A 24950-nucleotide genomic window follows, 5' to 3' on the forward strand; every position below is an offset into this window, starting at 1 on the left:
CAGCACCACTTGGGACTTTGCCCCTTGTGATTTTGTGGACCAAGGGGTTGATCCTGCAAACCCCCTTTTGGCAGGGGGCCAGTGCACATTCCCAGCCCTTCCTACCAAAGCCAGCAGCACGATGGCCATCAGGGCACTGCACTGGGAAGGAGCTGCAGGATGAAGACCCCCAACCCCTTCCTTCATGTTTTAAAATGGAGTCCAATGAGAGAGCAAATAACCCCCTTTGACCCCAATGGGCAAAACTGAAGGACCTCCTTGGAAAAATGGATGAATTCTTTGAATGACAGTGTCTTCCTTGCTTCCAGAGCTCAAGCCTCACCCAACTGCCCTGTACAGACTGTCCACAAAACCACCACTAGAATACTTTGTACTTGGATGTGGTTGGAGGAGACTTAAGAAAGAGATGAGATTTGTCCATCCATGAACGTGCTGGGACATGGATGAGGGGGCAGCCAGCTGCTCCACAGATGAGGGACCATGGGATGTGACATCAGAGTCATTGTGAGGAGGAAACAACAAAAGAACTTCGGACATGGCAACTTGCATTACCAGTGTGAACAACCAGCATTTTTATTGCATTTGAGAATGCTATAATGTCAGTAATTAGTACTGACTACACAACATTTTTTATTGTCTGTATCAACAGACATGGAATGATGGAATTACAGTTGATGTAAGGAATGAGTTTCTTTTATGCCTTATCAAAAAAAAAAAAAAAATCTTGTTACTGGCAGCACATACACACGAAGCACCATGCTAACAGTCTGGACTGTACCATTTTCATCAAGGCTTATGGGTAGAAGATACTTGGTTACCTGTTCTGGGCCCATTAAAATGCAGTCCTGAACTGCAAATTCACCTCGCAAGACTAGAATACTAAATGACTTCTGAAACATCTAAAAAATCACTCTGAGTTCATTAACCAAAGGTACCAAAGGATTTCAAAAGAGTTTAAACACATTTGGTTTTGGGTTTTTTTTTCCCATGCTATAATGAATGTGAGATTATTGGCGATCTGAAAACTACAATAGTTCAAAATTATTTTAAAAAACTTTTATATATATATATATATTTATGTATGTATATATATAAAATATCTAATGATCTGCAATATTTGTAGAACCAGCATCTCTACCCCGGTCTCTCCCCGAAGCTGAGCTCCAGGAGAGGGGAGGTGCAGGAACTGCAGCGGGACTCTTGCGAGAGAATCAAAAAAAGGTCATATTTTTTATGGTCACTTGTTCTACATAAGCCTTGATTTTATTTTTTTTTTTCATTTCACTTCTAGTTGAATGCAGAAACCTAACAGGTTTTACATTTACAAACTTTTTTTTTTTTTTGTGGACAAGGAAGGCTTTGACTCTCATTCCTGACAGCGATTTACCTGATACATGGTACTACTTTCATAATGTACGCTTTTCTTTGAGAAAAAAAACATGTAACAAATTGTCTTTACATCTTGGCACCTTGTAAAGTTTTTTTTTTGTTTTTTTATACAAAAAGTTCAATAGTTTGACACTCCCCATTATTAATCACTACTTCACTGATAAACTTTGAAAGTGTGACCCTGGAATTCATCATGCAAAATATTTACTGCAGCAGGAGAAAAACATTTTTTTTTTAAACGATTTTTTTTTTTTCCTTTCAAATATATGAACTTTGTTTAAGACAGCCAGAAAAGGCAGTGGTAAGATAACAGAAGGGGTGGGAAAGTATCAAAAAAACCAGCTTAAACACAAAAACTGTACAAAAATGCTTCGATCAATGATAACAGGAGAAAAAAAAAATCTGTCAACTATGTTACAATTTAAAAGCTGAAAAAAAAAAGTCAGGGATTTTCTCCCACATGTCAGCAAATGTCATCCAATATTCTTAAAGCAAGGATAACTAAATAAAATACATGTGCAGCGTATTCTGCAATTCCATTACATACAGTAGTTTTTTTTTTTCAAAGCTATTTTTTAGTATAGTTAATATAAAGCAGTTGCACAAAAAGCAAAAGGTGTTTTGACAAACAGGTCTGCATTTATTCCTTTTGAGGAATGATATCTAAAAAAAGGACCTTTCCACCTTTTCCTCCCTCCCCACCCTCCCCCCAAAAGACAAAGGCTCACACAGACACAGTGGGATATATATGTACAACATAATAAACCCCTCCCTAAAGAAGCAACTGTATATCCAAAGGGATACAGAATCAGAATTGTAAAAATCATAGTGAAGTTTGCTTGATGTAAAGCCTGAGATTTTCAGTTGGTTCTTCTGCAAGGCTGCAACACCTGCCAGATATGTTAAACTCTAATTTTTTATTTCTTTTTCTCTTTTTTTAATTTTTTTTATTTTTGCTACAGTCTTTAGACTAAGCATGCAAGACATACAACTAAGTGCAACTGAGTGAAATGTATTTTTTATTTACTCATTCCCTAACAGTTTGGACTGAGGTATGCGTACTAACAGTTTCTCATGCTGTTATCTTTACTCATGTCTAGCTACACATGCTGAGAATGAACTAATCTACCAGATTTTTATCCCCCTTCTGAATACCGAACTAACCAGCAAACCACTCAGTTTCGAAGCACAGGGCTCAATTCTCATGATCCCTGTCTGGCTACCGCCGGCACGTCACGAAGCTGCCTGGATATAATTTAAACCAAAAAAAAAAAAAAGAAAAAGAAAAAGAAAAAGAAAAAAAAAGAAAAAAAAAGTGTTTCCAAATGACCACAGACTGCCCTTTTTTTTCTATTTTTTTTTCCTTGTCTCTTTGAAACAGAAAGCAGAGTTGAGTTTTATAAAAGTAACTGCCAATAAAATTTCTTGTACCAAAGCTTATGAGTGGACAGGAGTGTTATTTCCTTATGAAAAATGCTGACCAAAAACTAAACGAAACTGAGCAAATGTGCCAAGACCAACCAAAAGTAAAGCAGTCATCCCAGCACAGTCCCGGAACAGAAGTGGCACACAATCTGTAGAACCAAAGACCAAAAAATTATTATTATTTTCTTTTAATTCTAGAAATACCATTATGTCGTCCAGTTAAATTGTGGGAGCTTTTCTGTTCTCTTCTGTGTTTTATTAAACTGTCTCCTTTATCTGATACTCTTAATTTTCCATGAAATAATTGTGTCTTTGCTTTCTTCAGCTCCCTTCTCATAGCTCCACCAGTAACACTGATTCCTAGTTTTAGCCTCAAAAGCTCTCCTTGATTCCTCTTTACAGACTCTCATTTTGGTCACTGTAAAGAACTGCAAATAAAAAGTAACAACTTTGGTTCAGACATCTACTTGGCCTTCTAAATTTTCTAGAATAAAGGAGCAGTTTCCCTCTCAGGTTAGCAATAGCCCACATCTTGTCATTTCCCTCTAAATCAACCTCCTTTGATCAACAATAAGAGGATATTTGGCTTCATAAGATAAAGCATATAACAGAGAACATAATTTACTTTTGTGTAATATCTTTGGTAATTTTAGGAAAAAAAAAAAGGTACAAAGAAGAATATAAATTAAGCTCTGAAAGGCTTTTCGAAATAATAAAAAAAAGCTACAGTCCTACATAAATAAATGAGTGACGGAAAAGTGGTTGCAGAATGAAAATGTTTAGGTGTTTGGTGACTGAGGTTTACTGACCTATAGCAACAGATTTTGTATGTCATGTTTGCTTTGCAGAGCTTTGCCAGTTTTGCCTAACAAGCCCTGGCGCCAATTCTCTCCCAACTCTCCCGACTCCTCCGGCGAGGTTTCCATACTGGCTGGTGTAATATTGCATAACAATCCTAACTGCAGTACGGGATTTGCACAGCTGAAAATTAACACTTTAGCATTAGTGGGGCCCCGTCCTTATTAACTCCCATAACAAGTTCAGTCTGAAATCTAATTTGTATTCAAACAGATTAACCACCAAGCAATCCTGAACTGATGTTTAACCGTGAAACATCACCACGTACAGTAACAATTTAATGAAGTCATCTTTCCAACCACTATTTGCAAATGCAAATGTAAAAAAACAATAAGAAGAAAATAAAGTTGTAATAATAAATGTTTAGGTGCCCATCTCGGTAATCTTAGATATTCCAAGAAGATTTGTTGACCCATTAGAACTCGTGTTAAACAACCGAGAACCTGCCACTGTACTGTACTGTTCATTCTCTACTAAAAGTGAACTCTGTTGGTGCTGCATATGTTTCCTTGTGCTGTTCAATTTTGTGGCATTTGCTAATATTCACCGTTGCTGCCAAAAAAAGAAAAATCAAGAAAATCAAAAAACCCAAGCAAAACAAGAATATATTAAAAATACTGCTTTGTGGAATGAATCTGTGTTGCTTCCTACAGTGTTTCTATGTTCATCTGTCATTCATTCTCATTCTTGCAGTACTTCGTTCCTCTCTCTCCGTTGGACAACCCTTCCACATGTATTGTGCAGCATTTGGGACCTTTTCAAAAAACAACAACAACAACAAAGGAGACACCGAAATGGAATGTTTTCCATAGCTAAAGAAAACATGGTGGCATCTGAAGGAAACTGGAATGAATGACAGAAAAAACTACAAACAATTCAATGACATTCAGCTTCGTATAATAAAAACACCTATTAACATTCATCACAAAGTACAGAAAACGTTGAAGCCTCCGAGAGGCCCTGGGCCCAGATGAGGCCTGAGGTCAGAACTTAAAACGGTAGAGGAGAAGTGGGGCGGGAGAATAAAAGCAATACATTAAAAAGTTTGGGATAATTTTTTCTTTGAACCCCTCCCCGATATACACGCTCACACGCACACACACATACCCACACACGTGCACACACAGGCCTTCCCCATCCCAAATGGAAGCAAAAAAAAAAAAAAAACCAACCAAAAAACAAAACAAAATGGAGTAAAGGCAGTGATAATCAACATGCAGTACTGTGCAAATATGTTGTCCATTGGAATCCTTAAAATCTGGGCAAAGACTTGATCTGCAGTTCAGGTGTACATGCTCAGTTTGATGTCCTCAAGTGTCCAAAATTGGCAGGACCTGCAGTCCACAGCTGGCTGCTAAATGCAAGTGAATCAGTTTAGCAAATTTACAACACTGATGTTGACTGTAAGAGAGGAAAATCCCAAGTACCAAACAAGTCCATCCAATGCACAGAGTACAAATTCCTTTTTTCAACAAAAAGTAGAAAAATCAAAAATACTCCCAAATGGGATACTTGATGGCACTAAGAGTTAACATATTTCATAGTTGTCAAAGTGGACTGAGAATCCTCCAGACTGTACAATAATGGAGAGATTTCACAGCTAAGTTTGACGTGTTCTTCCAATCTTCATTCTCAGGATAACGATGTCAGACATACTCATTCTATGTCCTCATTTACAGGTTCATCTTCATAATCTCTGTCGTGATCAAAATCTGGACTGTGGTTGGCTGTTGTCACTAAGGATAGTGGGCCTTCATTTTCATCTGGGTCTAATGGTTCTTCTTTGACATGCACGGGGTGCCTGGGAAAACAAAACAACAGGCAATCAGTTAGATGCTCATTAAAAAATGGTTTTGACAGTGTGGGTGGTTTGGGAAGAAAGGTGAGGTGGTTTGGGGGGTTCAGACCTGGAGGGCCAGGTCTGAGAGCTCCAAGTCACCAAGGAGAAGACCCTCAATGTCTCTGCTGGCCACAGAAGCCAAGCCAAGCACTATCTCCCAGGTAATAATCAACAGAACAAGAGTAAACAGCCTCAAGTTGCCCCACAGGAGGTTTAGGTTGGATATTAGGAAAATTTCTTCATTGAATGAGTGACCAAACACTGGAACAGGCTGCCCAGGGGAGTGATGCAGTCACTGCCCCCAGAAGCACTCAGAAAACATGTGGATGTGGCACTTAAAACATGGGTTAGTGGTGGGCTTGAAAGTGTTGGGTTAATGGCTGGACTCGATGATCCTAAAGGGCTTTTCCAAGCTTAATGATTCTAAGATTCCATGAAGGCTATGCCAGGCAGGCAGCACTCAGCTTCCCCGGGAAAACACTCTGGGAGGAGCACCTCGATAGGGTTTCCGTCTTGGGATCGAGAGCAAACGCTCTCAGCTGACACGTTAAGTTAATATGATCTTTGGATAAATAAGTGGAATCCGCATCTGAAGGGGAAGGCAGCGGCCTGCCAAGGCCTCCGCGCGGCGCAGGCTGGGCTAATCATCCTCGCTGTGTGTGCAGCGTCTCTCGTTAACATGCAGAACCTGTGAGACAACTCTCCAGAGGACGACCCCAAGTGAGGTTCTATCATTAATCAACTTCAAGCAAACACAGCAAAGAGACACCATGATACATGCTTTAAACTCCAAATTAATGCATATTTTTACAAACTGTCAATAAGGGAAGAAAAGCCCTGCCAGGAAACACAAACAGAGAGGAAAAGGCTCGCTCAACACAACAATATGATAAGAAAGCACAGTCCTAACGAGAATAATAACACTGTCAGCTGTAAACAAGGCAGAACATGATCCCCAGCTCATGGTGGGCACAAGGATGTACTAAAGAGATGAGATCTGCCAAATTTCTCATTACAGCAAAGCACATGAATAACCCGCAGGGGAATGGGGCTTGGTCATTCAAAATGGGTATGATAACAATTGAAAAATGTTGTTCGTAAATCATATTTACAACAAATCCTATACAAATACAAATTACCTTTTTTTACCTCTTTTTTTTTTTTTTTTGTTCAGCAGCTTTTGAAATGTAAAGTAGCCATGTGAGTCAATAGTGTCTTGTTGGTGGGACTTTATAGGAAACTAGGATTTTATTGACATTACCAAGTATTAATAATGCGACACAGCGATGGAGACCCTGTTTGCTTCCTAAATAATTGATGTTGTAGGCAATCCCTTAAAATAAAGTGTTAATGAGTTCAAGTCACACTCTCTCATTGAGTTGATATCCACCCCTCCAAGACTCATTTTTTTCTCTTTGCAGGCTGATTTAACCCTTTCACATATGCAACATGAACACATAACCTGAAGTACACACCTTCACTGTAAGAACTTTTTCTCTGCTTGCACAGATTTGCTTTAAAATGAATGATTTAAAATAGCTGCATTGTATTTTATGTTTTGTGTGGATAGGAACGACAAGGTTGTTTGTACTCCACTGCACGGACAGACAGCAAGGATAAATCACTGAGTAGAGAAGATGTACTTAGCATCCACAGACAGACCAAAGCCAGCCTTGCCTACTTCAAGTGAGTCAGCTGTACCCTTGTACCCTATTTATTTATTTAGGCTTGAGCCCAGATGAGTTTAGGAAGCACCCAATTTGCTGACTACAGACAATTCTAATGTGAGCTGTGAATGCCTTTCAAGTCCCTGCATGTTTCAACTCCTTGAGTTGTAAAGTGCTGGATCAATACTTGAGTATTAACTGCACCTTCCAACTCATCCAAAGGAACAGTGGGGAGAAGTGATGCAGTATCCATGTACACACACCTTCTCCCTCCAAATTCACTAATAAGTATCCTATCAATACATTTCTGTAAGTGAAGAGGTTCCTCTGCATGTCATGCTATTTTTGAAAAAATTACACACTGAGAGCACTGCTCATACAATTTTAACCTAACTAGTGAAAAAGGAGGGGTAAAGAAAAGACTGGAAGGAGACAGGTCAAGGATGAGAAGTCAAGAATTGGCATAAATTGGCAAGAATTGGTATAAGAAGTCTCACAAGCAGACTGTCACGTTGGAGGTGTGCATGTGCTACCTGTCCCAGCAGCTCAGGGCCTCAGTGAATATTAAACTATGCTGAATACCTGCAACTAGAAAAACTTATATTATGAATAGGCTGTGGGGCCCCCTCACTTGGGAAAAAAACATGAAATGAAAAACAGAAGAAAAAGGGGGAAAGAGCAGCTGCACTGAGAGCCCGATAAAGCCTATGCTACCTGGCCTTTATGGCAGTGATCTTTTTTACTGATGTTTTAATGTCAAAGTCTTGCTTTTTTGCTTTCTGGTTTTGATGCTGCTGCTGCTGGGCTTATTTATTTTTTTAAAGTATTATTTTTGAAAACACAGAAGGGAAATTTTCAAAGGGAGAGGACAGCATGTCTCGTGCAGTGGAGAGGCCTTGGTACACGAATTGGAGTTTCTCCAAAGGCTTCCCGGTGTCCCAATGCATCCCCACCACCTTAGGTGCCAGCAGGTTAAACAGGTGCTCACTGTGCTCACCACCACTCAAAGTGCTGTGAAAGCTCATTCAAACGTCCCCAAACCTTTCCAAAGCAAACTCTGCCCCTCTTCTGGTTTTGTTGTGAAACCAGGTGAAACCAGGTGGTTTTAACTGAGGTTCTCTGTTGGAGTGAAAGCTCCTCTGGACTTAGGCCAAGAGGAAAGCCAAAGCACAGGAGTTGAATTAAAACCTTTGGAGAAGCTGAGATACATGAAGTCACACCAAAGTGAAATAGAAATATAGATTTTTAACTTTTAGTAGAAATATATGCTAAGTGCCTTAAACATTAAAAAGCTGTAGCAGAGACCTTAAACACAGTTCTTACTGCAGCAGTATTACCTTTTCACAGAATTTCTTTACTTTAGATAAAATATAGATAGAATTATACTGTTCACATTTTTTTGACAGTGTTCACATAAACAATAAGAGCTGATAGAAACTGTACACACAAATCTGTGTAACACCTATGTAACACTTGTGTAAGGCTTACGATTGTTAGAATTAGACCAGGATAGGTTAAGAAAAGGAAAACTAGAATCGTGTGTTAATCTTATTGGTCAATTAACAAATATAATCCACACTTCTGTAAGAAAAAAAATATAGAGGAAATTAGAAGAAGCAGCTGTTTTCTGCCTGGTGTTTGCTGTTGCTGCTTGGCTTTATCATGTAACCCCCTTGAACTCTGCCTTCAAGGCAGCTGTGAGACTATGAAATAAAGAACTCAGCAGAACAGCAGCCTCCTCTGCTCTTTTACCCTGGTCCAAGATGGAAGGGTATCCCATCAAAAGCTCAACAGTTCTCTTTGAGGTTTGGTGTGATTCCCAGAGGTCAAAAAACAAAACTTGAGGTGTGAGAAGCAGCAGAAGTTATTAAAAGCTGTGCTCGACCCTGGGTGAGACAAAGCCAGAGAGGGCCACAAAGCCATAAGGAGCTGAGTCACACCAGCCTCCCCCAGCACCTCACATGTTGCACAAACACCAGACAGCGAGCTTGGCAAAACCTCTATCCCCTAAGTGAGGAGGTTATCTCAGTAACACACCCCCCAAGGGAGAGAGCTGCAAGGAAAACAATATCAAAAAATTCCAACTCCTTGTGTATTCTGTCAGCTGTAACCACAAAATGGCATGTGAGGAGGTAGCTGTCCAGAATCCATGATTTTTCTCAAACATTTCTGAGCAACTGAAATAAATAAGGCTAAATAATCTCGAAGGCAAAGAGAGACTTTCATAACCTCTCAAGTAAGTCTGAATTTCTATTTACCACCTCACCAAATCCTCAAATTGAGGAAGGAAAACTTCCTTTAGAGACTGAAGAATTCAGTCTGCTGAATTACAGAAAAGGTAAATGCTGGGTTAAGCAAAAAGAAAAAGAATGGCGGGGAGGAAAGAAGGCAAAGAAAAGAAAGGGTTTCCCATTTCTGTTTTTATAGCAGCAGAAATTCAGCACATTCCTTTTAAGTAGATGCCTGGGACTCCAGAAGGGGTTAACAATAAATAACCTTGCTGAACACAGATTCCCCTTCTTTTCACATCTGAGTAATTCTTTTGTTTGTCCACTCTGGGAACAGAGGAGTTTTTAATAAAGCTGACTGTTGTTTAAAGCCACTGAGTTCTGGTGGTGCACACAGCATGGAGTAGTTTGCTTTGTGGCTACCTTTGGAGCATATCAGGATGAAAGTGTTATGTCCCCAAGCTGTAATTATGCGACTACTTTCTAGTGGTTCAAAAGGAGGGAGAGAGAAGGGAAAAAACCCACCCTAGCTGTGGTTCAATGTGTCATAAAAAGGAAACGAATGAGCAGTAATAAGACTTCAGCTGAAGTGTTAGACTTCTTAGCTGTCATGTTAACAAGGTCCTTTAAACCTTACAATAAAGTTTAAAGCTTGATTTCTTCTAATATACTGAAATTGTTTAAAAAATAACTCGCATTATGACAAGGAAATCTGTTCTGAGAAAAAAAACGAACACGCTGTTAACAAAGCAGGAGCATGGAAAATAAAAAGGCTTCACAGCGTCTGGAAAGTCACTGTTGACTCATGATTTTATTTAGTAAACAGGGTAAACCCCATGACGTGTGAATGGTGTTCTGGCTTTAGATCCCTTCAAACTACTTAGAAACACCATTATAACGGGGAGGCTCCGAGGCCGGGATTGGAACATCACCCGACCACATTTTACTTAAGCAGAAAGAAATGTTCAGCAGAGAACACATATATTATCAATTCTGAGGAAATGAAAACACTCAGGAAACAATCATTTCCATATTACAACAGAAAATTGGATTTTCTGGTGAATAATGAAAATGAGGCATCACTCCCCCCGACCTCCTCTCTCTCCACTATTTGTTCTGTGCCCCTCACCTTGGTATCAATGTGCTAAGAAATGATTATTAAGTGCAGCAAAGGCCACAGCTATGCATAGTTCTGGAAGATGTCCTAGCCTGTTTCAACTCGGTTATTCTTCCCTCCTCTCAGTCTCTTCAAAGACAAGGAAACCTTAGGTGAAATGAGAAGTGCATGAACTGCACTAGCCTTGAACTTACTAAAAGATAATTACTTGGATTAACGCAACATCATAAACGTTCATCCTTGTCTGTTAGGCCAGGAGAAACCCTTGGGAGAAGTCTTGTTTCTGGAGAAAAGCCATGTCCCTCCACTCCTCCTCCACGCCGGCCCTGCGTGGTCACGGGCAGAGGATAACGAATTGTGACTAAAACTGCCTGGAGATGAATCCGTCTGTGAGAGACGGAAAGTGTGTCATGCAACGTTACTTTGGGAGAGATAATTAATACTGCACAAACAATCACTGGAAAAGCTAAACACATTATTTGAATGTTTTGAAGTAAATGGTAAAAGACAATGTTTAAATTAATTATTAATTAAAAATGAATGTTGCCATCTTTAAAGATTTTTTTTTCAAAGCACTTTGTGCACTGATTTAAAAAGCTGCAATATCAAAGTATCCAGAGCCTCAGATTCCTTCGTGCCCCCTCCCCTCTGACAACACATTATGCAGGTAGGAAACTTTTTTGCCATTAAATGCTAATTAGTTTCACAACTAATTACTACCGTGGTATTAGGTTAATGTTTTTTCTACTTTTTGATTTAGACTTACTTTTGTAAATCCCTTATTCAAATTACTTTGAAGTAAAAGACTACAAATTAGTTCTCTTTTTAATGTGTAATGTGAGCCCTGGTGAGCCAGCCAGTAATTTTACAGGCTGTTTTAAGGAGCAGGGGGAAGACAGGCAGCACGGTCACTCACAGGTACCCAACTGCTCCTCCGCGCTTTTGGGAACGACAGGACTTGTAAACTCCAGCTTCCTCACCAGCCGCCAATTACCCAGCGTGTGATGTGAGGGGAGGGGGGAGTTTACAGCTTTGCAAACTCACTCCATCACCCCATAAATACCGCACACACCCATCGGGGCATCACACCCTTCCTGCCTTACCCTTTCCTGCGCCCGCCCGCTGCCCGGGTGCCGCTCACGTTGAGCAGGGCCGGCAAGCCCCCGTCACTTCGTGTGGTTATAGAAGCGCTCATTACACCGCCGTCTGTTGCTATAATGCCCCTATTAATTCTCCTTTTGATATTTTAAGAGCAATCTATAAATCACACAGACCTTCATGTTAATGCTTAGCAAGACCGTTTTGTGTTGAGTGGTTTTTTTTGGACGCACCAAACAAGCCCATTTCCCAGCTCTGCCCAATGGGCTGTGCTCATCGCGTAGACTGCGGGGGAGAGAAATCACAGGTTTTCTCTAAGAAACGTAGTTGCCTATGAGATTTTGCAAGGTTTAAAGAAGAGAATTGCAAACAAGTGAACAATTTTATAGCCCTGCGTGCTTCTTGGACTGGATTGAGCAGATCAGTTTTATGAGGAAACTGGTAAATGGCTCTGTTATGTTCTAATCACCCTACGCATGTCCCCAGATGGAGGTAGATGTCTGCTCCTGCTGCTCCAACCACGAAGCTTAGGAAGGAACCAGGAGTCTCCAGAGTGACCCTTGAGCAGATGGTAAGACAAGACCCAGAGCCAGCATGCGCTTCTGCCGTACTTACATCGCTTGCATAGGGGAACGTCCTGGACTGCTGTCACTCCCGTTACTGTTCGTATGCTCCATTGCACCATTGAGCTCTTCCCTCATCGCACTGGCTAAATTGCCCAGAGTGGGATTTCCCATGGAAGCAGTAGTGTATAGAGGTATACTGTTCTCAGCCATTGAAGCCTGCCAAGGACACAAACAAATCCATGAAGAGCCATGACTAACATTTTTATACATTGCACAACACACTCACTTGTTCCAAAACATTCTCCACATCTACGTTATTTGCAATTACAGGTTCTTTTAAATATTGTACTTTCTGATAGGTATTACCCTGGTTCCATCAAGGGAAATTTAACATCATTTAGATCTGGGTTTAAGGATTCATAGCTGTATTGGCTTATAACGGGATGGAGCTTTCCATTCCCTATTTGGAATTACACCCCCTGGAAAAAAGAAAATGTCCTTTCGCTATTTTTGCTTCATGAAATTATGTTTGGTGCTTTGGGGTATTTTTTGTGGCTTAGGTTTGGGCTTTGTTTCTAATGAAATGGGGAAAAAAATTGGAACTGGCTCAGCTGGTAATTCTTTCCCACTGGAATGAGTGGGCACCAAGCAGGAGCGCAGCATCACCGAGTCTGGTTTTCCTTGGGACACGTGTGAGGCTGCCATCAGCACTAACTGGATCAGAGCTGCACCAATCTACCTGGGAGCTGAACCACTTCATGTGGAATTTTTTAAACCTCACCAACTCAATTCCTACCTTACAGGGCTGACTATTTATTTTGAATTTTCCCTTTGTTCTAAGGAAACACCATGCAGCGGCACACTGGAGTTAACTTTCTAAGTGGAAATCTTTGTAGGAAGAGAATGAACTGTTAAATATTTTCCTTCTGATTCCCACTGTTCTGCCTGCTAATATTTACTGTGTGTCAGCATTAGCTCATGTTGACAGCACAGTCCCGGCCCGGCGCAGCAGCGGTGGGAACGCAGAAACCTCGAGCCCCGGAGGAGCCCAGTGTTTGGCGGGGATGGGAGGCACTGGAACGGGAGGGAGGCACAGGGATGGGAGGCACAGCTTTCCGATGCGGTAGCATCCAAGGACTGGAAGGACATTTAGCCATTTCACCCATCCCAAATGGATGCAGCTGACATCATCTGTGGCTCTCTAAGCTGTGTCAGCGCCGGGCAGCCACAGACGCTGGCTCGGCAGTGCTTGACCTGCTCTGGGAAGAGGTCAGCTGGCTGCAGTGGCCAAGCAAAAAAATTCATCAGGCTGGGTCTGCATGATGCAAACCTGGCCTGTGGGAGGGGAATCCATGCAAATGTACTCCCCACCAAACGCTCCTGCCTGCTCCTAATTCCTGGACAAAACTCCTCGCTTGCTGCCAAGCCGGCAGTTTTTCCCAGGCGAGCCAGAGACAGAGTGGGGGGAGATGGGATGGGAGGGCAGGACCAGCCCTCACTGCAGCATCTCCAGGAGCACGGCCCCTTTTATTCTTCCTTATGTTGACCTCTCCATGTGCAGCCCTATGTGTCACACGTGATTACAAAAGCTATTCTAACGGGGAGGATTATTTTTATCTTCTTGATTCAACAACCGGCAAACTCATTGTGATTAGGGGATGCAAAGAATGGTTCACATTTCCTGCACTTGGCAAAATAATGACTCAAGTTCTTCACCCACAGTGTTAACTTGTAATTGCAGTAAAGCAATTTACTGGAGGAGAGGTGGGACACAAGGAGCATCTGCTAAAAGACAGTAATAGGGGAGGGGGTGTTTTGGGACCCCCTGTTGACCCGCTGGCAAAAGAGAGAACTGGTGAGAGCTGGAGTCCCCGTACCTTCCACAGACAGAGGGGGGAGAGAGCTGCTTCTTCTCCCTGGCCATGAGGGAAAACAGATAGAGGACATGTCAGCAGGGTCTGGGTGAAGGAGAGGGGTGGCTGTCACCCCACAGGAAAAGACACCATGCTGGTGGCACACAGCCCCCCGTGCAGACCCCGTGGTGCTCACAGGAATGTGCAAGGAGCAGGCCTTCCCAGAGCCCACAAAAGCTGGGGGGAACACTGCTCATCAAATATTAATTAGACTGAATGTAGGCCCTGGCAGGCAAGGCAGCCTTGTGTCCTAGAGGAATTTGGTGCCCAAGTGAGGTCTGAACTGCCCACAAGGCAGTGGCCACCCGCATTATTTGCCCAGACCCTCTACAGCCCCAGAGAACCCACTGGGATTTTGACTCCAAAATCCAATGGCGGGGAGAGAAATGTGGAACCTGCTGGTGTATTTTCACCCTAAAAGAGGACCTGCCTCAGTGCAATGGTTATTATTCACCCCCACTTATTAGAGGGGTTACAGTGGTAGCAAATCTGGCCAAGGCTCCTCTCTCCATCAGCTCAGAGCACATGATGCTATGGGGGGCATGAGGACATGGCTCTCTCAGGAAAAGTGGGGAATGGAAACAGTTTGGAGGTTATCACGAAAGACAAGAATGGATGGAGATGACGACAACGACACGTGTTTCAGAAATAAAACACGAACAGTTCCATATGATAAGCATATTAATTGAAATTAGTCACATAGTTAACAATGTGAAGAAATGCAGGATCATTTCATTTTTGCCTTTCAGCCTCATGAATGCAAAATGTGCTTGTAATCTTAATACTATTCAGGAGACAAAGCAGTCTTTAAAAATCACACTTCACAAGACTCAAGGGAAAATAAGTTACTAATGAATGGTATTTACAGTTGCTTCATTTAAACATACTTTCCTGGGTTTTGCAGGCGTTACTGCATAAACTCAAAAAATTAGAAGAAAGGTAAAACATCCTTTTTCTCCTAATAATCTGTTTCTTGGTTCTGAAAAGAGAAGTCTGCTAAACCTTCCACAAAACATGACTGCCCAAGCAAATACCCATGGCATCAGTGAACTTCTTGAGAGGTGACCCCCAGGAATCACCTGGGGGGCAACCATGCATGGTGTTGCCTTCTGGATTAATTTATAAAATATATAAACCAGGTTTGAACCCCCCCACAAACACACAGACCCCACTACAAATCACGACATGGTAATGCATTTGCATCTTTGGTTTATACAGCAAATACTGACTTTACCTAGGGTTTTTGAGGTAAATATTCGACTCAGGAATTTGCTGAAAGGGGAAAAAGGGCACTGGAAAAAGGGCTGGAGACATGGACACTTTTAGGCTGCAAGTTATTAATTCTGTACCCACACTTTGTGTACTTCTGCATTTCTGTACTTCTGAAAAAACAGAATTTTTGTCTTACTATTACAGTTTAAACCAATAAAAATGATCTTTTCTTTTCTATAGGAATCGCGCCGTTTATTTTTTACCAACAATAGGAAGATATGCAAAAATAGCCCTTAAAAGAAAAGGGGGAAAAAATGATCTGCTTTCTCTTTAAAGCCATGAACAATAGAAGGTCACGTGCCGCAGTATCCTATCATTCAGCACATTAATAGCTGTGCTAGAGTAATTACACTTGTGGTATTTTTGCCTCAAGTGAAATTCTGAAATAAGAGGATGGAAATTATGATACTGCTGATAAATATTAATAAGTGAACTTTTAATTTTTTTGCCACAATATTCAAAATGCTAAGCATCTAGCTAATGCTGAAGCAGCCTGATATGTGTTTGCCTCCAGGGACTATGATGCTTTATGCACTTAAGAAAAAAGTTTAACGGAATTAAAATTTAATATCTAATTAGAGCAAGGCTAATATATTTTGAAATGAGTGGGGAAGACACACGCCTCTGTTGCATATTTGCTACAGTCATTAATCTTACCTGTAAAGCAGCATTGAGAGGTGTGCAGTAGGTGTGGCTGGTCTGTATGTTTTTAATAAGAGAAGGGTTACTGCATAAGAAAAACATAAAAAGGAGAGTTAAATGCAACCAACTTCTGTGCGAGTGTTTCAAGCACGTAATGCTTCCTCCCCCACCAGAAAACTAGGGCTGAGACTGGTTTTCCACACGAGTTCTCTTTCGTGTCTCTTTTTTTTTTTTTTTTTTTTTTTTTTTTTATTTAAAGAAAATATCTGAGTTTCCGGCTATGGTTATCATATTTGCCTTTACTAAATAAGGAACATCATTATCTCCTGACGTTACCTCGCCATGTGTTCTACTACCCTGCGTTAGTGGCACATCTTGGCATCTCTGCTCATTTTAGCTGCGTTCAGGGGAAATTCTCCAATTTTCGTCGTGTCTGGGAGCCCGTTACCATGTGAAGGTCCATCATGAGGAGGCAATGATCAAAAGCATCACGGGACATTTTAAACTCTGCTTCATTCAAATGACTCTCCAAGTTGCTGGCAGCGGAGTCTCTCCCAGGGGAGGGGGGCACCACGATGAGAAAGGATTTATTTGATGGATGTTACTCCCTGCCATGCCAACGGCCGTGGTGAGGGGCTGCCCACACCATCACCCCAAGCAGCCCGTGGGCACGGAGGCACGAGGGCAGGTGGCCCACAGAAACCACCACACTGCCCTAAAAAGCCTTTTTTAGTAAAAAATATTCTGGTGTGCTATTCTGGACAATTATTTTTGTCAACTTTACATAAGGGACCAGATTTCAGGAAAAGGAATGGGGACCATATGCGTTCTCTCTTTAGGAGGCATCCCAATATCATGGTTCCATTGGGAGATAAAAATCATGAAATAGAGACTAGGTAAAAAAATGCCCATGCAAAGCATCTCCCAAAAGTTTTATCACTCACTGGGCATGTTTTTATTTTAATTTTATTAATGTGGGAATAAATTATGGTGAGCAGAGTCTTAACTGAGCCCCTTGAACAGGGACCAGCAAGGATCAGTTGTCCAGGACAGATGGCCTTCGAGTAAAGGTCAAAGAAAATCCCTCTGGGAAGCCCAGGAATATTGGTGCATGGTTGTTGGTAGGCACACGATGGCCTGTTGATAATCTTTACAGCTGGTCTCACTGCATTTTCAAACTCCTTAAAGTGAATTCAGCATTTCTGTCTCGTAAGTACCTTACTTTTCTTGATTAGGAGTTGCAAAACAAAGCATACAATTGAAAGCAAAGGAAAATATCAGAATTAAAACTTATCTGAAGCCTTTCCTGGCATATATCTGTCTTCCTGACACGTCTACAGCAGCATATCTGCGCTAGCGTGGATAATTATCTTAGTCTACATTGCTCTATAAATAAATGCTTTAACAAACATGTCAGAGTAGAGTTATTACTACAGGCATTTGGATTATCAGAGTAGGACACACAAAATACACGTAACAACCAAAAATTTAGTTTCTTTAGCAGCAAAGGTGATGTCACTATTTTGTGAAATGCAAGTCTACATGAGATGGGTAAATCATGCAAAGCAAAGCAACAGCAGAAAAAAAAAATTAAAGCAAGTAAAAGCTCTTACTGTGCAACAAGCTCGCCAAAGTTTTCATCAGGGCAGTATTTTCGAGGACGGCCTCGTTGAATATGACGGCCACGTTTAAACTCTTCATCATCAACAGTCCAAAAGGACCCAAACTCATCCTCTACTCTGATAAAGCACTTATGCAGTGAGAGGTTGGTGCGAATGGCACCCTGGGACAAGAGCAGCAGCAAAGGAGATGAAGTGGAAACAAAGGGACACGGGATCGGGGACAGAACAGACATCAAATACAAGGAAAAGGAAAAAGAAAATAAAATGCAATAAGCATAAGCAAATGGTTTGTGAGGGTTAATATGCATTGCCACCTAAAAGCTACTAGCATGTGATGCAACAAACACCAAGCAAGCAGGGTCAGGGTACTGGTGGGCATACAAACAGTAGTGATGAGATGTTTGTCTTGGTTTCCCTTAACTGAGACAATGCGAAACCACCTGTGGTTGGTCTAACACCAGCTAGCAGCCAAAAGCCTCTACGTTAAACTGTAAGCATGATCCGAGCTAGGCTAAGAAGTTCAAACATGGTGGACATACCCACTGATCTTTTGTGGCCTTCGTTTTTGGAACTCTAGTTCATCCACTGTCCATACTGCCCCTTTAACGTTTTCTACTCGCACAAAACACTTGTGAAGACTAAGATTATGACGCACTGCATTCTGCAGCAAGTATAAAAGAGAAAACATTCAAAAACCTTCTATGAGAAAATGCTCATCATTGTCCAAGAACAGCAGCAGCACAGTCAGCTTGACAGTTCTCATTTTGCAATGTTAAGCCCCTTCCCCTCCCCGCACCCACTTGCTTTCCCAGGCTCTTTACATCTTATTTTGAAAAGACAAAATAAATATGAAAGCTTAAACCCAAGATTAAAAATTCACATTATTCTTATCAATTATCCCCAGTGTGACTGAGAACAGCCACTATTTTAAGCATGCATGTTGTAGAATACAGCACATTTCATACAGAACACAAGAGGAACATTGCTTAGACTTTTTCAAAACAAATATATACTCTCTGCAAAAAGAAATTTCTCCCCTCCTGGAAAAGAAAGCAGTTAGAAAGAACAGAAAAGATTTTATATTAGTACAGTCGACTGGATTTAGCTGTGAGGCGCAGGAGCTGGTGTTGCTGTGGTTTCCCACAGCTGGGCTAATGTGATTCAGGTGCTGCACCTCCCTCCACACCCTCAGCACGGGCCAGGGGCTCGGCAGCACCCCACCGGCCAGCCGGCACCAACTCCTGCCTCCACAGCTTGCTCTTATATGGAAGTTGGCTCCTATTTCTGGCAGACTACTGTAGCGACTGATCTGAGCCTCTGCCAAGTGAAAACATGAGGAGGGCTCTCTGAAACAAAGTGATAATATCCCCACAGCTCATCACCCAGAGCGACCTGTGCTCATGGCATCCGATGCCCGGACGTCCACCCTGAAGCTCGGTGCTGGGAAGGATGAGCACGGCCAACCCCTCCAATGTGCTGAGACACAACAGGACACCTCTCTAAGGTATGGCAAGCTGTTGGCTTTTCTGCCCCTGCTCCCTCTGACACGGTGCTGAGAGCCTTATTATTCCTCAAATGGAGTGCTATGCTTTGTCCCCGCTTCAGGAGTTTCCTGAGCAAATGCCCTGCAACAGTTGGACCCAGTGGTCTTAAAGGCTTTTCCAACCTAAAGGACTCTTCAAAGCCATTGTTCATGGAACTCATAGGAATTTGTACATGGAGCTTGCTCCCAGCGCTGCTGAAAGGGCTTGAGAAACAGGAAAAACAGAAGAAGCCATTTGCTGAAAATCTGCAGGCGAACAAACTCCATCCTCACTGGCACCATTGATTCAGTCAATCTGGTTGACTCGTTAGCAGGCACAAAGCCAGCCAAACACATGGCCTGGGTCTAGGCAACCAGGAGATGACAATTTTTTTTCCTTCCGACATCATCCTCTTTTTTTCACGAACATGGGGTCTGGATGGTGAAAAGGGAGCTCTAATTGTGAATGTCTAAATCACTGTGCAAACAAAGGGTAGCACAGAGCATTTGTCATGTAAATCAGGAGGCAGTGGAGTGTGTGCTGGGAGGGGAAGGCAAAGAGTCTTCTGCTCCTTCTCCAATTCCCTGCCATGTCTAGTGCAGTCCCCACACTCCCACCCTGGTAGGAGTGGAAGATTTGGGGTTTGAGCTGCCTTTGCTCAGCAGATGCTTGAGTGCAAACACATCTCCTCTGGCTGTAGGTGCCTGATGCAGGCACTTCAGCTTTTCCACAACGATCTGCATCTGAACTGGTGAAACAGTAAACCTTGAATATGCTTTTCCTCTCAGCAAGGCAGAAATCTAGCAGAAAGTCAACCTGTCCATCAGGCCTGCTTCCTTCTGCCCTTATTTTCTTCTTCCTGCTCTTATTTTTTCATGTTTTTTTTTTTTTTCCCCTCCCACCTCTTCCAGATTTCAGCACTGTTGACTTTTTTGGCAAAATCCCTGACTTTGAGGTGGAGGAAAAACATGTAAACGCCCCACACCTTACGAGATGAAATCGGCCAGCTCAGCAACTGCTGGTGGGTGCCGTGCTAGTGCAACCCGACACAGGGCTGCTGGCCCACATCTGGGTAACTCAGGCAGTTTCCTGTGAAAATGGGAACACTGTCAAGTCTGGAACAAAATGTAAGAATAATAATGCTATTTCCCCCAGTGAAAGCTGATCTTGTGGTTCATACAGCAGTTGATCAAACGCACACGGCAAAACCCAGAAAAGGGAGTCCTCAGAGTTTGTAAATAGTCTCTAAAGACAGGGTTGAGCAGGAATATTTGCGTTTTTCTTTAAATAAATTTAATGCTGGAGAAATACTTTACAGACTGTTCTTGCTCTCTTGAAGTCCACTTGCAACTGATGGCTAAGGCTGGGGGACAGGGCTCTTGCTGGATATGTTGAGACACAGAAGTTGAATATTTACAAGACATCCATGAAGTGTGTTGCCCTCATTTTCTATTTTCCATGTGATCACTTATTTAAGTAGTTCATGCCAGAAAAAAATTGTTGTGTTTCTCCTGCCTCTGGATACTTGGTATCTAACAGTTTTATTTGAACAATACCCCAATGTGTCAGAGCCACACCTGCAGCCTGTGCCTCATGGCTGTGACTCAGTGCCAGCAAATTACTCCAAAAAATAAAAGCCAACAGACATTGCCTCTGACCTGTCTGAACCAGTTCACAGTGCTCCCCCAGCAATCAGCTTAACAGAAAAATTAGGAGCTATTATTGTAAGATTATATATTTACCTTGTTAAAAATATTTGTATGCAAGCCACTTTTGCAGAAAAATTACCCTGAACATGCTTCAGTGTAGTAAATGAAAGGGTTTGTTATTTTAATAACTGCTCAGGCTCTGCCGTACTGCATTTTGGGAAAGAGGTTCATTTTTTAAAGGTCTTTATTCTTGCACTCTTCTGTGTTTTTGAAATAGGGCTCAGGGAAGATTGTCTACACCAAACCCTGACCCTAAACTTGGGGAACAGTGACCGAAATGACCCCTAAACATTAGCTGAAGGTGGGCACAAATCAGCACATATATATTCAAATTATTCTGATTCTGCAATTAGCCCCTTGTGCTCGTTCTGCGCCCCGTGGGCTTCCCATCATGCCAATCCAGAGCTGCATTTTCATCCCTGCTGTTCCTGGGGGCTGGCAGAAATCTGAGCAGTCTCCTGCACAAAATCTGCACTACTCTAACCAGTTGTCTATTTTGCTGGCGTTGGTGGATGGGGGGGGTGAAGTTTTTCTTTCCTGTTACATGAAGCAGGACCTGGACACCTGCAAAAGGTCAAGGTGTCCAAGAACGGGGGGTCTCCAAATGGCACCTGCCTCCCTGGGACACCCAGTGCCCTTCTACAAGCCTGAGAATCTGCAGCTCAGCCTCTCTGCTCCTCTTCTGTATCTGCACTGGCTTCTGGGACTGGATTTTATGGGATGCCAAAAGCTAATTCCCAAAACTAGCCTCACAGAAGATACAGCCAGGACTGCCTGCTGCCTTCTTCCACTCCTCCCTCCACTTCCCTTTGCTGCTGGAACTAAATAGGATTTTTACTTTAGCACCCACACCTGCAGCTGCTGAAAAGTCCTACTGGAACCACTCCAGGAGCAAAAGACAGGCAGGTCTAAAAGGATCTTAAATCAGGGAAAGTTAATTTCCTTTCTGGATAGTAAGGAAGCTGCAAAGTTAAACACTGCTCATGTTTTCCAACTGCAGGGAAGAATAAAAGCAGCAATCACAGAAAGTTTTCCTGAACTTGAGAGCTTCTAGACCAGGATTGAAAATGTACAAAATTGTGCTGGGATCTGAATGAAACGGAAACCATGCCACTAAAAACCAAGCTAACTTCCAAGGACCATTTTTAGCTCCATCCGCTGAAGGAATTAATCCTAAATGCAGGCTGGGACAGGAAAAACAGAAAGAACTGATGGAACAGCATGTATGGGACCTATTCATACGACCTGGTCATTTCAAGTTGTTTGAGAACAACAGAGCTGTCTGGATTAAGAGAGATTCCAAGCACCAGGGTACAGTTTTTACAGCAACACAACATCCTGTTATTTGATTCATTCATTTGTGATTGCACTAGATTCAGAAGCCAATATGACTATTAAAGTGCTGTATATAAAGTGAAAGAGTGCCCCCCCAAAATACAGAATAAAATTAACTCCTCAAATCTCTTATCTAACAGTATTTGTGATATTTATCAAAGGAAATGAAAGTACAAAACCCCAAGTTTATTTCTGTTAAAGATGTTTCTTATTGAGGGGCTTTTTTCTTGTGCATTAAATTCAATGAGCTTCTACTGTGTGATTAAAAAAAAACAGAGAGGAAGTTTATAACAGCTGCTTATGTAGTTAAGAGTCAATCGACTGAGGAAAGAAATCCACTGATCTATAGATCCTAGGGAAAAAAACGGTTGTTGTGATTACAACCTGCATTACCTAAAAAGACAAACAGCATATCTTCTACTGACATAAGAACTTTACCTCTTTTTTTTTTTTTTAATTTTCTAATACGTTCCGACTGAAGAGCCAGAGTTTCCCAGCTCGTAGCAACCACACAGAGGAACTCATGGCATAATCACAGAACATAAAAGCCAATAATGGGGATTCAATTAGTGGTTTTCAAAGGCAGAGGAATTTTTTCTGCCAAATATCAAATTGTTCCTGCAGATAAGGCACCCGGCGCGTGTCGTAACTGCCGATCTAAATTTTTCATGTCCCCACGTCAGGACAATTTATGTCATCAGCAAGGCTGGTTCTGAACACGGCAGAGAGCAAAGGCAGGAGGTGGGCTCAGCCTTACCTTCCACGTCGCCGCGTTGCGTCGGAAGTAGGCGAACATTCGCGTGAACCAGTTGTAGATTTCGTTTAGTGTTAGCTGTTTTTCGGGAGATTCCAGGATGGCCTTGTGGAGCAAAGCGATTGCAAGATCAGTTACGAGCACACCAGTACAAAACACACTCACAGTTTTACTTTGCCCGATACAAAAAAGGAAAGAAAGGAAGAATGAAAAAGAAGAGATTTGGAGCAAAAAATCCAAAGGAGGGTTTTCACAATATGAACTAAGATTAATGGCTGTATTTAACAGTTCAATGGCAAAATTCAAAATGGAATTATCTAATTGTTTTGAGTTTTTATTTCTGTTTCCTTACAGAAATATTAATTTATTAGTCATTCATAAAGCAGAATCAAAGAGAAATGCAAAACATTTCACTAGCTGATTAAAGCTCAGTAATTATTTAGAGCTCAGATTAATTCTAGGGATCAGAGATTACTGTAGCTTGTGATAATTGACTTGCCATCTTTAAACAGGCTCATTTTCACTGTTGTGTGAAATGAATTTCCTAATAATCACATCGTATTGTAATACTTAATCAAAAGCAATTATGTTATATATTGCAGTTCTAAAAACCCTTATAGTTAAGGTTTGAGCATTTGAGCACGCTTACATACCAAAGGTTTGAAAATCTATTTAATCCAGAGTGTGCACATATAGGGAGATATATTTTTTCCTAATCCAGCCGCGTGTGTTTGGCTCAGCTTACCTGTCTAATTAAAGATGCATACGTGAATGGTGGTCTAACTTCTGCGTTCTTATAAAATTCTTGGTTCTGGGCAATATCTGCTAAATAAGAGCAGTTGTTCTGTTATCATCAGAGCCCAATCACCACAGCTGGGCCGTGGGCAAACACGGGGGCTGTGCCAGCAGAACCCCTTTACCTGAAGAAATGGGGACGTTGTATTTATCCGAGTACCGCCTCCGGATGGGTCCGACGTTGTGCATGCTCGTGGTAGTGATGACCGACGGTCCCTGCGTGACAGGAGTGATGGGCGCAGTCGGGGTGGTGGGAGTATGAGGTAAACTCTGCGGAGACGCCTCGGACGCGGTCTTGGAAAGCGTGACGCTCGATACCAGATTCAGCTGCGGAGGGAAGGACGAGGCTTTAGTTACAAACAGCATTTCTGCGTGGTTAAGGGCTGCAGAGGACACCCTTGATACCACAGTGTCCCTCAGTTCAGAGCAGACACTGCAGCTTCAGCACAAAGTGCTGCTGTAACATCTCCATTAGGAACCAGCAAAGGGAAATAAATATGATAAATACATATATAGATTTCCAAATAAGTTTAAAAAACTGAAAAACATAGCCGGCTGCTGAAAGAATGAATCATGGATTTTTATCTAAATATCAGAAGAAGATCTTACACAGTACCTGATCATTTTAATATTTTACTTCAGGTTTCATTGTTTCACAGTCTAAACCCCACACCTCTCTGATTTCCATTCTATCATTATGCATGGCTTCTAATCAGTCTTCTTGGATATTTCATTGAAGGCATCAGGCTTAAAATAAAAGGCAAGACTTTCCTAGGGACATGCTAGGGAGAAACGCAATCTCTCTCTTCAGCATTTGGGCTTTTTTTTTCCTCTCTGTTCATCCATTTTAAAAGCAAAGCCCAGAGTAGGTTAACACTGGAATAATTTAATTAATCACAGTGCATGAAATACTGTGAGCATTCAGCCCAGCACAAGTGGCACCACTCTGTTTTTTCCTCCTAGGATGGAAGGCATTGGTGTTACCTGCACGAAGCCCGGCCCCACTAGTGTGGCAGCGTGCCACAGCAGGCTGTAAAACACACCTGCCTCCAGGATTGGGTATCAAACCCAGCTCCAACCCGACTCTTTTCGATACACAACCCTATTTATATAACCAGCATCCACATTCCTCCCCAACCCTTTCTTTTTGCCCTACAACGTCCTTTGAAAGACGACGCTCCATCTCAATAGGTCGCT

The 24950-nt window shown here is 42.0% G+C and overlaps 1 protein-coding gene across 21 annotated transcripts in view; it reads right to left on the bottom strand.

Annotated features, from left to right (window-relative positions):
• Positions 1–548: 548 nt before the first annotated feature.
• Positions 549–24950, bottom strand: part of FOXP1 (forkhead box P1) — a 398607-nt gene continuing 374205 nt past the window's right edge. For 19 of the 21 annotated variants that reach the window (XM_069027474.1, XM_069027475.1, XM_069027476.1 and 16 more), the window contains 7 exons: positions 23879–24080; positions 23704–23783; positions 22962–23063; positions 18177–18298; positions 16031–16100; positions 12238–12404; positions 549–5473 (listed from right to left, as the gene is read on the bottom strand). In XM_069027474.1, coding sequence (XP_068883575.1) covers positions 5329–5473; positions 12238–12404; positions 16031–16100; positions 18177–18298; positions 22962–23063; positions 23704–23783; positions 23879–24080 — 888 coding nt within the window. In that variant the 3' untranslated portion in view covers positions 549–5328. The remainder of the gene's footprint in view (positions 5474–12237; positions 12405–16030; positions 16101–18176; positions 18299–22961; positions 23064–23703; positions 23784–23878; positions 24081–24950) is intronic. The other 2 variants (XM_069027492.1, XM_069027487.1) reach the window with 1 other exon arrangement.

The sequence above is a fragment of the Aphelocoma coerulescens genome, chromosome 12, assembly GCF_041296385.1.
Source record: "Aphelocoma coerulescens isolate FSJ_1873_10779 chromosome 12, UR_Acoe_1.0, whole genome shotgun sequence".
Taxonomy (NCBI): domain Eukaryota; kingdom Metazoa; phylum Chordata; class Aves; order Passeriformes; family Corvidae; genus Aphelocoma; species Aphelocoma coerulescens.